The following is an 11,449-nucleotide window of genomic DNA, read 5'->3' on the forward strand; positions in this document are numbered from 1 at the left end:
CAGTAGGCATTCAGTCAAGTCTTGAAGACCACAAGAGGTTCTAAGCTCCTGCCTGTCCTATATTTTATTTAAAACATGAAGAAATTCTTGACTTTTTTTTATTAGGTAAAAATTTAAATGGACCATGGCAACAAATCATCTGTACATTTGCCATATTTCAGACTCTCTCCTGTGTTTGGCTTTCTAATATTGATGAAAATCCTGATCTAAACACACAATATGAATAAGGCCTTAATAGTGCATCAGAGTTTGGAGAAATGAAAACTTCGTTTAGTATGAATATAGTCTAACAACGAGGACAGAATATTACGACTCCTCACATCTAGAATTAGAAGTCACCTGTGTCGCTGCACAAAGAATCTTCAAAAACAGGAAGTGTCACCAGAATACTTCCGTTGTGGTTTTCAAGCTATTGATTTCTATGAACTATGTTTTCCTGGTAGGTCTCAACACAGCACCTCTTTGTAGAGAAGCTAGCCTAGCCATGACCCAGATTCTGACGACCAGTATACAGGGATGTTTCCTATTGCTTTGGAAGACATTGTACTTGTATCTGAATGATCCGTGACCTAAAGCCCACAGATCTGAGCCTCTAATCATACACATTTTTGTGATATTACAACGAGTTATCCCATAAGTGTTTTATAGATTACTATTCATAAAAGCAAATTAAGCCCAACCTGCAGGACAGGCAAAGTTTCTTATGTTATGGGGATTTGTTGAAAGGAGGAGCAGGTAGATCACTGTCAACATTCTTACAGAAGATCCACCACGACCAGATACGTCTGTCAGCTGTATATTCAACTCAAACTATAGAAAATATAGGCATGCTTGGCCGAGCTGTGCATTCATGTACATTGGGGAATTAGTCAGAATAGCTGGCGCCTAATATTTAGCAGATTCTGAATGTATATGGCTACCATTACTATGGGACAGATGCCATTCACTGCTACATGTATAGAGTGAAGTGGAAAAGATCCAAAAACGTGAAATCAGGGTTGTCATACAATGTAAAGTTCTAATTTCTTCTGTCGGTTTCATGTGAGAATAGTAAAAAAAAGAGACATATAAAACAGGTTAATAAGTTCATGGTGTGATTTCCTTTATAAAACTTCACTTCTAAGTGCAAAATCAGAAAGAGAAAAATGAAAAAAAAAATCTTATATGGAAATTCATTATCACATCCAAAAAGTTAAATCGACAAAAAGTCACCAGATATTGACAGAAACCATTTCCATGCATTGAGTTTTTGTCAATCATTTCCCCCAAATCTCCCTTTTTATTATAGCAGATTCAAATATTGAATATTAAAAAGTGTATAAATAGGATTAGTAGACATTGATTCGGTTGCTCGAGTTCATGAGTCCATTGATCATCAGGATCAAATAATTACAATGAAGAGCTATACACATTCCATATCCAAGGGAAGGACGTCTGTGAATTTACTTATTGTTCAAAACTTTTACTGTCTTTTGTCCATAATGATAGTAGCTGTACCCAGAGGCCACGGTCGTGACAGCAGTGATACACCTGTAAAACATACAGATTCATGTAAGTTATGAAAAATCAGATGTATAACCTCTGCTTATGCGTATGGGGTGTCCTACACACGTGTCAACACCTTATCTTTGCTCAACAACACTCAGACACAAAGGAGACACCGGATACATCAAGAGGCTTGGGTAGGAAAGCCCCACGCTGGACCACTCTGCTGCCAGCCGCACCCCCTTTACACTCCCTTGATGCCACGTTGGCAATTATATGCTGTAAAGGGGATAATGATCACAATACCTGGCGGTTCCCAAGGCATTGCGATTATTTCAGGGCTTATACGCCAGTTGTCTGGCATAGAACCCTCATAAATGTCCTCCAAAGATTTTGTATCTCAAAATAATGTTGTCTTGAAAAGCTACTCATCTCCCAACTCACATATCTGGGTAAAGAAAAACATAAAGACAGGTTTCCCTCACCAACTATGGATGGTCCATCTTAAAAGTGGGTCATCAACACAAATTCCCCCTTGTACGGATAATCTCACAGTGTACTCACCATAACGCTTGAAGATAGACACTATCCACGTAATCAAATACCGGAGCTGCAAGTGATGCCGCCACCAGTATTAACTGGACTGCCGTGTTCATCTACACAAAAACATAACAAGATGAAAATAGTCGTACTGCTCTAGCTTCCCCTTTCCTAGGTTGCTTTGGTACATTTCAGAACCTGTGTACAGCAGACAATTGCTGTCTATTTCGACTATTCAGTGGCCTCCGAGGGCCACAAGATGTTACTTCCTCTACGTCTCAAATGACGCTCCATGGTCCCAGTAGGTACTAAAGATAAGAACTACGCAGGACAAGTATTTTTTCTTTCTTTTTATCTTCCATCGCTCATAACCAGGGGTTTTACAAATTTTTTTTACATCTATGAAGAGGGGAGGAGAAACGAGCAGCAGCCCAGCCAGGTCACCAGCTACAGGGTCGGGGAGAACTGAATTATAACAGACTGCGAGGAACTGCAGGATAAAAAAAGTCTCATAACATCCAGCAACAGTGGCTTAGCTCCTGCAGACTTTCAGTAACACTTTGTGTGAACCCACTGTATGTGTTACTTTAGGTAGTTGTTCTGGGAAGAAGTGAGATATTATCTCCAGGTCAATGGCATCCCTGGTTAAATAATATACTCCACAAACTATAGATAGCGGTCCTCTAAACTCTCCCTCAGCTGTTCCTACTAAATCTCCCAATACACTTGCAGGCTTGTATTTGGTGGAGGGAACACATGTTGTTGATATAGGATTTATCTAGTGAGACAAGTCCCACTTATAAGAGGAAAGATATAAACTTACCTTACTGATAAACGTAGGCTCTAACTGAGCAGTTGCATAGCAAGGGTTAAAATATCTGTTAAGTGTTCTCTGGAGGAGCAAAAGAATCAATACACAGTTTTAACTTAAAATTTAATTCACAGATATAAATTCTAACCTGTCTCTATCAGCCCTGGTGTTTACATTTTGGTTGTCCCTGGATGCGACCATAAACTCCTGTCTATGATCAGGATGCAGAGACCCGCTCTACAAACTACAGACAAGATAAGGTCTTGATCCGAGGGAAGGGGGAGGCATAGCAGAGCTTAGTGTATATTTTATAGGCGAGATAGCAGATCTGAGTGTGTCATTGTGTCTTATATGCATCCGATGACTCGGATCTGATCTCTCTTTTTCTACGTGTCAGATACTAGTAGGGGAATAAAATTTGAGAACTTTGGACAAACCCCTTTAATTAACATTCAGTAGAAACACATCCATAAATCCAACAATGCTTACTAGCACACTACATCCTGGTATATTGCTGACAACACTGTATTAGCCGTATACACTGAGCACCCTCTAGTGGCCGCAGGCAGCAGCAATTTCATTACTTGGCTCACTGTCCTCCAAACAGAGAGTGTAATGAAACTTTAGGTCTTACATGTTCACGCAGAAAACCTAGTGATATAATGCAGGATATTAGCCAGTACATTGTAGGGAGTTGGATTGGCTAGATATGAATTTTATGCGACATCCTCTCTTTATAACATGGACTTGGCTCAGAGCAGTACATGCATCTACTATCTACTAATAGCTTTTAGGTGCGGCCTAGACGTTCAGTGCACCCTCTCCTGTCCAGTTCAAAGGAGAAACAGAATCAAGGCTGAGACCATGATGTACCAAAGTGATCAATTATATATAAAAAATGAAATTTTGGCATTCTTCTGCATTCAGGTCTTAAATTTTCTCAGGATCAGTTTGCTAAAGATCCAGGAGCTCCTTTAAGCAGTAACACACACGGGCAAACATACACACATCACTTATACTTACTGGAGGTGCAAGGGTTTTATAGCGGACATAAAAAACAGCACCAATCAATATAATGTCCCTTAAAATGATCATGACTGTCAGAGGAACTGTAAAGCAATAGAACAAGTCATGTGTTACTACAAAGAAATAAGCAGCCAGTATACAGCCAAAAAGACATGGGGATATATCACCAAGACAAACATGCTACAAGATACTGCCTGCAGATAGGACACCATGTACAATCTGCTCAGCTCCTCCTGGTCTATAACATTCTGCCTGCAGATAGGACACTATGTACAATCTGCTCAGCTCCTCCTGGTCTATAACATTCTGCCTGCAGATAGGACACTATGTACAATCTGTTCTGCTCCTCCTGCTCTATAACATGCTGCCTGCAGATAGGACACTATGTACAATCTGCTCAGCTCCTTCTGCTCTATACCATGCTGCCTGCAGATAGGACACTATGTACAATCTGCTCAGCTCCTTCTGCTCTATACCATGCTGCCTGCAGATAGGACACTATGTACAATCTGCTCAGCTCCTCCTGTTCTATAACATGCTGATGAGAGGACACTATATGATATCACCCATCACGTGAGGCACATTCTTACCTGGGATAAGATTTGCATACGTTAGGCAGACATATAGGACGCTGATCAGGATTTTATCCGCCAGTGGATCCAAAGCACTTCCCAACGCTGACTTCTGATTGGCCCAGTTCCTGGCGATATATCCATCCAACTACAAAGAGAAAATTTACATTAGGAAATCTACAACTAAGTCAATTCCTCTGCTTTAAATGATTCATCCAAGCTTCCCAGATGACACCCCATCCCGTCCACTAACCCAAAACAAAATGCACTTGAAGGGATATGAAGAAGCTGAACTCTCACCAAATCCGTTATCCCGGCAAGAACAAAAATTCCAAGTGCAAGATTGAAGTCTTTTCCAACAACCAGGTAACCGAGGACAGGGGAGAGGCCGATCCTGGTCATAGACAGGAGATTGGGTATCGTCCATGGGTTTTCATACTGCAAAATAGAACACAGAACATCTCAGCGTCTAGGAAGTAGCGATAAGGGTCAGGAACAAAGGGTCACCACTAAGGGCTTGGAGATTTGTTTTAAAGCCTAAAATGCTTAGGTCTTTCCTACTAACACAGCTTTTTATGGATTAGTAAAGAAAATGTTTCAACCAATTGGAATGCAGGAAACTTTCATTCAATGACCAGTTCAAAATATTTACAGTTCCAAAAATACCTTTAAAGGGAACCTACCACCACAAATCTACCTATAAAGGGTGGTAGGTGGATCAATAGGACGTGAGGATAGCCCTTTTAAGGGCTAATCCTCACGTCCCCGCACTTTTTTGGTAACTTTTATTAAAATTATATGCAAATTTTGTTATGCGGCTACTGGGGCGTGGAGTAGCCGCATCTAAGGTTACACGGCGCGGCTACTCCACACCCCGGTAGCCTCTTTTCTCCTCCTATTCACTATCTTCGGCGCGCAGCTGCGCAATCACTACTCCTAAGCCGGAGCTGCGCATGTGCAGACGGCAGGATCGTCGGACTAGGGCCGAAGATGGTGAGTAGGAGGAGAAAAGAGGCTACCGGGGCGTGGAATAGCCGCGCCATGTAACCTTAGATGCGGCTACTCCACGACTCATAAGAAAATTTGCATACAAGCCGCATAAGAAAATTTGCATACAAGTTTAATAAAAGTTACCAAAAAAGTGCGGGGAAATGAGGATTAGCCCTTAAAAGGGCTATTCTCACGTCCTATTGATCCACCTACCACCCGATCTACCTTTATAGGTAGATTTGTGGTAGTAGGTTCCCTTTAAAAGAAATCTACCATCAAAATCCACCATGATAAACCAGGGACACTTACTCATACATCCAGACACCGTGACTTTGCTAATCTTTTTATATTTGTATCCATGGTCTTCTTCCTTCTAAAATCAAGTCTTAAAATTATGCTAATGAGTAAGAAGGGTTCTAGGCAGGAGTTACCAGGGCCCCTCCATGTTTAAGCTTCACAGTGTGTTACACTATACAGGAGCACTCCCCCCCCACCACCACCACTGCTGATGTGAGATTACAACAGGCAGAGGGAGAGGGGGAAGTGCTGAGGCAGTATAACAGCCTGTGAATCTGCAGCATGGACGGGCATGGTATCGTCCTTTAGGCTTATTTGCATAATTTTAAAAGTTTATTTTTAAACGAAGGAGGCAATGAATAACAAATATAAGAAGATTTCCACAGTACCTGGATCTATGAGTAAGCGTCCCTGGTTTGCCTTGATGGATTTTGATCCATCATTTTTAATCCCGGTGCAGATTAGCAGAGATGACTGTGAGGAATAAAAGCCAAGGTTTTTCTCTGCAGCATGTGGATGGGATTAGGATCTCAGAGGATTTCTCCTTTCATATTAAGTCCTTTTTGTCCATGTCCCATACTGTACAGTATATTCAAAGTATGGTAGTAGCAGTTGTATAATATCACAGTAATAGTTCTATAATAGTTGCCCAGCATAATAGTAGTAGTATCTCTAATACAAATATATTATCATAGTATGGTAGTAGAAGTAGAGCGATAGAGTAATAGTAGTACGGTATAATAGTAGCAGTGAAAGTTTTACATTAGTAGCCCAGCATACTAGTAGTAGCTTAGTATAGTAGTATTGTAGCAGCAGTAGAGTGATAGAGGAGTATAGTATGTATAATAAAGTAATATGGTATATTAGTACCGTAGCAGCATAATATGACAGTAGTTGCAGTTGCCTAGCATACTAGTAGTAGTATAGTATAGTAGTATGGCAGGAGCAGTGGAGTGATAGAGTAGTTATAGAACATCACAGTAGTAGTTGCTGAGCATACTAGTAATAGTATAGTATAGTAGTGCGGCAGGACTAGTAGAGTAGTAGTTGCAGTTGTATAACATCACAGTAGTAGTTGCTGAGCATACTAGTAATAGTATAGTATAGTAGTGCGGCAGGACTAGTAGAGTAGTAGTTGCAGTTGTATAACATCACAGTAGTAGTTGCTGAGCATACTAGCAATAGTATAGTATAGTATATTATGCTGGCAGTAGAGTAGTAGTAGCAGTTGTATCACATCACAGTAGTAGTTGCAGAGCATACTAGTAGTAGTCTAGTAATAGTATGATGGCAGAGCAGTGCTGGGTGACCTTGCCCCGGTGTAGGTGGCAGTGAGCTGCAGTTCCCGGGTACACCACGTAGTACAGGGGGCAGTAGCTGTAGGTTAGGGGTCATTACCAGGTCTGGTCTCCGGGGGGCGCCGTGCTGCTCCTCTCCCGTGTTCCCGGACTTGTGTCGCCCCCTGCCGCACACTATCCTGGCGCAGGGCCGCAGCAGGGGCAGGTGCACGGAGCGGGGCCCTGGGATGTCCCGCACCCCCAGCACATGGCGGGCCCAGGTGTCCCGGATCACATCGCGGCCTCTGAGTAACCGGCGGACCGGGGAGCCGAGGGCACAGAGCGGGGAGCGGCCTAGCAGCACGGCCAGCACCGACATAGCGATACTATCTACCGGCCCGAGAGCTGGGCCTCACCGCTCCCCATACAGCCGGCCTGCCCCCGCACCGTGCCTGGCTGTGCGACACGCTGCATGCTTTACGGCGTTAACCCTTCCGGTCCCGCTGAGGCTGCTGTCTATGCTGTGACCGGCGGCCTTGCCCATAAGCTTCATAATGTCCGGGGCAGAGTGGGTGCTGCAAGTTGCACTGGGAAAGCTGGGTGATGACATCCTGTGTGGCCCACACTATGAGAGCCTGACCTATAGGGGCTTATAGGATGCCCTATGACAGTGATGGCGAACCTTTTAGAGCCTGAGTGCCAAAACTTCAACCAAAAGCCAATTATTTATTGCAAAGTGCCAGCACAGCAGTTTAAGCAATAATGTATTTCTCCTTGTTCTTTGACAACTTTCACTCCTTCAGCCTCCTAAAAACACCAACGCAGTTGAAAGGAGGAGGGCAAATTCGCCTATCATTGTAGGAAGATTCTTTGAGTCCTGACTGGTGAACTTCATGCTGGGATGATGGCCTGGGTGCCCACAGAAAGGGCTCTGAGTGCCGCCTCTGGCACCAGTGCCATAGGTTCGCCACCACTGCCCTATGATAAAGAAGATTGGGTGGGGGCTGGATCGGCATTGTATCCGTGGGGCTCACCACAAAAGTGACAAACTGCAATTCTATGCCTAAATACTTCCCAAGTGACTTGTCATTGATACTGTAATCCATAGCGGATTTTGGGGATCAAATCCAAGCAGGAAAATTCATTGCGGAGCCTGACAGAATATGCTCATTGGGTGTCCTTCTGTTAGACCGTCACTATCATAGTAGTAAAATAAATACTCTTTGGTTTTAGCAAATAAATGTCAAGATCTCAGTGTCTCATCTGATTTTGCAGATCTGTCACAAGTCACTGGCTCCTGTGTGTCTCATAAGTAGTGTTGAACCGGTCCGTTCTGAATTTGTTGGGTTCGGCACGCATGGACCTGTAGATCAAACCGGCACTGCTGTTCAGGGTCCAGGTCCATGTTCTTGGTATATCAGGCTGGAAATGTGACTCTGCTTCATAATAGCAGGCTCACATGTTCAGACGCCATTACACATACAGGAGACAGAGGTAGGAAGAGTTTGCTGTTCCTTATAAGGTTAGGCTGGATTAACATTCACGGCAGCGCGCGGGGAGAGGAGGAGGTGGCGCCGTATGCCCTGAAAAAATAGGACATGTCCTATTTTTCATGGGGTACGGAGCGGTACGGTGCTGCACCGTACCGCCCCCGTAGGGCGCTGTGCGCCCATTGCCGTCGCTTAGGCCCATTGCGCTTAGGTAGGAAGAGAAGGCTGCTGTTAGGGACAAATGGAAATATGAAATAATTGCCCTTTTCAGGGCACTCTGACGATTTGCATTAGGCTAGTTATAGCCTGCTATAGTGCAGGGATATTAGTATCTAGAGGATTATACAGCAATACTTGGACAGACCAGACAGGAATATTAGCATTTACTGCATAATAATAATAATTCCTTTATTTATATAGCGCCTACAGATTCCGCAGCGCTGCACAGAGCTTGCTTGATCAGTCCCTGTCCCCAATGGAACTCACAATCTAAACAACCTACCAGTATGTTTTGGAGTGTGGGAGGAAACCCACGCAAACCCAGAGAGAACATACAAACTCTTTGCAGACGTTGACCTAGATGTGATTTGAACCCAAGTCCCCAGCGCTGCAAGGCTGTAGTGCTACCCACTGAGCCACCGTGCTGCATCATATAACAAGATCTTGAAGGAACCTTTGCGCCACCAAGTTAAGCACATGTGCAAGGCAAGAGATTTGCATCAACCTGGCATGGGAACATCCTTTTTGTAAATAGTTTTAATCTTTTTGTAAAAAAGGTTCTGCTTTTCAAACATGTTTGGTTTTCTAAAAATGTTTTGATTTTTTTTTAAATTTCTGTTTTTGTTGATAGTTTCAGTTGACCCTAGGAGTTTCGTGAGGGGTCGGTGGGAATTTTTTTAGAACTTTGGGCGGTGTGTGGTGCTTTGCCAAAACAGATGAGTTTCAGCACAGCCTGCTGCTGTTTCTCCATGGCTGTTCTGATACTGGTGGTAACAGCCCGACGCTGATGAGAAGGCAGGAGGAGGAGAAGCGAGGCATCCCAGTTGTCAGCTAAAGAGATGTAACATCCTTCCTCATACTTACTTGTCCATGTATCCCCCCCCCCCCTCGAATCCCAGCTGGGGAAGTTATCATAGAGCATTAGTGACTGTGGCTGAGACACCTTGCGTTTTTGAGCGGGGGTAGGATGCAGGGCTTTGTATAAAAGCGTTGGAACAGGTTGAAGACAATCCGATGGAGCGTGAGGCACTCTTAACTTGGTCTGGACTCTCCATCTTGGTAATACACGTAGTACTTGACATTGTCCAGTGATTTAGAATTCCTAGCTGCCCAGCAAGGTCATCGTAGCGGCCTCCTCTCCCATAAACAGCGCTGGTCGGGTTCACTCATCACTACCCAGACCGTCTATTAGCAACACTTACGTTAACATCTCATTATTATTTTCATTATTTCTTAAATGTTATTATGTTGAGTACTTTCTCCAGCCCATTTTGGTGAGGGCAACTGCCTATTGTTATTCCCACATTTTTCTCTACCCCTTACTACCCCAATTTTCAACCCTTGATATTTGGACGAACTCGTCAAAGCCAAATTTCAACCAACCCACTCATCTCTAGTCATCAGTAGTTATGTGTAATTGTCCCTTAAAATCAATGGGTCAGCAATTTAAAAAAAAAAAAAAACACGTTCATGTTTTTCATGCTCACGTCTGTTTCCTTGAGTATCCAACACCGCCTCGCTATCAGTCCTGGTCTCTGTGTATGTGTACATCCTGTATTACTAGCCTTTTGGCTATTCTTTCCAGTGTGCCCAACGATTGACAAAACCACACGCATGTTAGCAACAACTGGGCAAAAGTTTTAGGCAGGTATGGAAAAATAAACTTCAAAGGCGAGATTTATCAGCGATTTTGCAACAGTCTTTTGATGTCCATGCCCAGGGTCTGCGCACTCGCTATAGCCTCTGCCTCAGGTAATAGCGCAAGACTATCCCAGGCAGGGCCTGGCATAGGGCTGCACAGCCGGATACATCAGGTGGCCAGAGCCACCCTCCCTGCTTCACTATGCTGCCGCTATGATAAATTCCCCCCATTTATTTTATGTGTAACTTACCGTCTTTCTCTTGTATCGCGTCCGTCACGTTCCCTTCCACTTTATGTTAGTAATAGTAGAACAAGTACGGCAGCAGTCCACATAACAGAAGGTAACACTCCACAGATTGATGTCAATGGTATGTGGTTTCCCCTCCGCTTTCCAAAACTGCAGATTGTAATGGAAAGCTCAGACGCAGGTGTGAACTGAGCCTTATATCTGTGTTAGTCAATACGTTGACAAGCCCTGATGAATGTGTATGAAGACATGTAAAGCAATAGAACAACTGTAATATAAATGTACTTTACTCTTTAGTACATGTAAAGAGGAAGAACACAGAACATTCCATTTTAACATGTTGTTATATGTATAATATATATCATGGCTTATGTGTCACGTCAGGGGGGCGTGAATGGGGGGGCTTAGGGGGCAGCCAGCCAGGGAGTGGGTGTGGCCAGCAGGGAGTGGGCAAGTTCCTGTCCCCTGTGCACTCCCTGAAAATTTGACGGCTGCGTTTATTTCTAGATATAGACACTGCGCAGGCCCTCGCCGGGTTATCGTAAATGATAAATAACCCCGATGAATGTAAATGCAATAGATATGCTGCGATAATGTTCATTTCCGCGCAGAACCGCTCTGCACAGAGTATATGGTACCAAGATATTTTAATCCATATTCCAGAACACAAAGAATATCCTGTAAACTAGCAGAGACCCAAATGCCAGCAGCACATTATGGTCTGCTTGTGTATCAAGGACTGTGCACAGGTTAGATTTCATGGACAGACCAAAGGTGCAGATGGTGGGATTCTCTGCATCACAGTGATATGATACAAGGAGTCCCTGCTTCTGTGTTAAACGGCAGCGGAGAA

General features: G+C 43.6%; 1 protein-coding gene across 1 annotated transcript; it reads right to left on the reverse strand.

Annotated features, from left to right (window-relative positions):
- Positions 1-1,081: 1,081 nt before the first annotated feature.
- On the reverse strand, positions 1,082-7,565 carry CRLS1 (cardiolipin synthase 1). Its single transcript, XM_072140501.1, has 7 exons — positions 7,120-7,565; positions 4,735-4,872; positions 4,453-4,582; positions 3,860-3,945; positions 2,849-2,917; positions 2,050-2,141; positions 1,082-1,530 (listed from the first exon to the last, which is right to left on the reverse strand). Exons 1-7 carry the CDS (start codon positions 7,375-7,377, stop codon positions 1,443-1,445), a joined length of 861 nt encoding a protein of 286 aa, XP_071996602.1. The 5' UTR covers positions 7,378-7,565; the 3' UTR covers positions 1,082-1,442.
- Between the last annotated feature and the right edge of the window lie 3,884 nt (positions 7,566-11,449).

Source organism: Engystomops pustulosus, chromosome 3 (assembly GCF_040894005.1).
Source record: "Engystomops pustulosus chromosome 3, aEngPut4.maternal, whole genome shotgun sequence".
Taxonomy (NCBI): domain Eukaryota; kingdom Metazoa; phylum Chordata; class Amphibia; order Anura; family Leptodactylidae; genus Engystomops; species Engystomops pustulosus.

Coding starts and splice junctions, on each gene's coding strand:
- CRLS1 (XM_072140501.1), bottom strand. CDS start 7,377: ATGTCGGTGCTGGCCGTGCTGCTAGGCCGCTCCCCGCTCTGTGCCCTC. Junction 2,918..3,859: donor ATAAAACCCTTGCACCTCCA/GTAAGTATAAGT, acceptor TTGCTCCTCCAG/AGAACACTTAACAGATATTT. Junction 1,531..2,049: donor GTCTATCTTCAAGCGTTATG/GTGAGTACACTG, acceptor TATGTTTTACAG/GTGTATCACTGCTGTCACGA.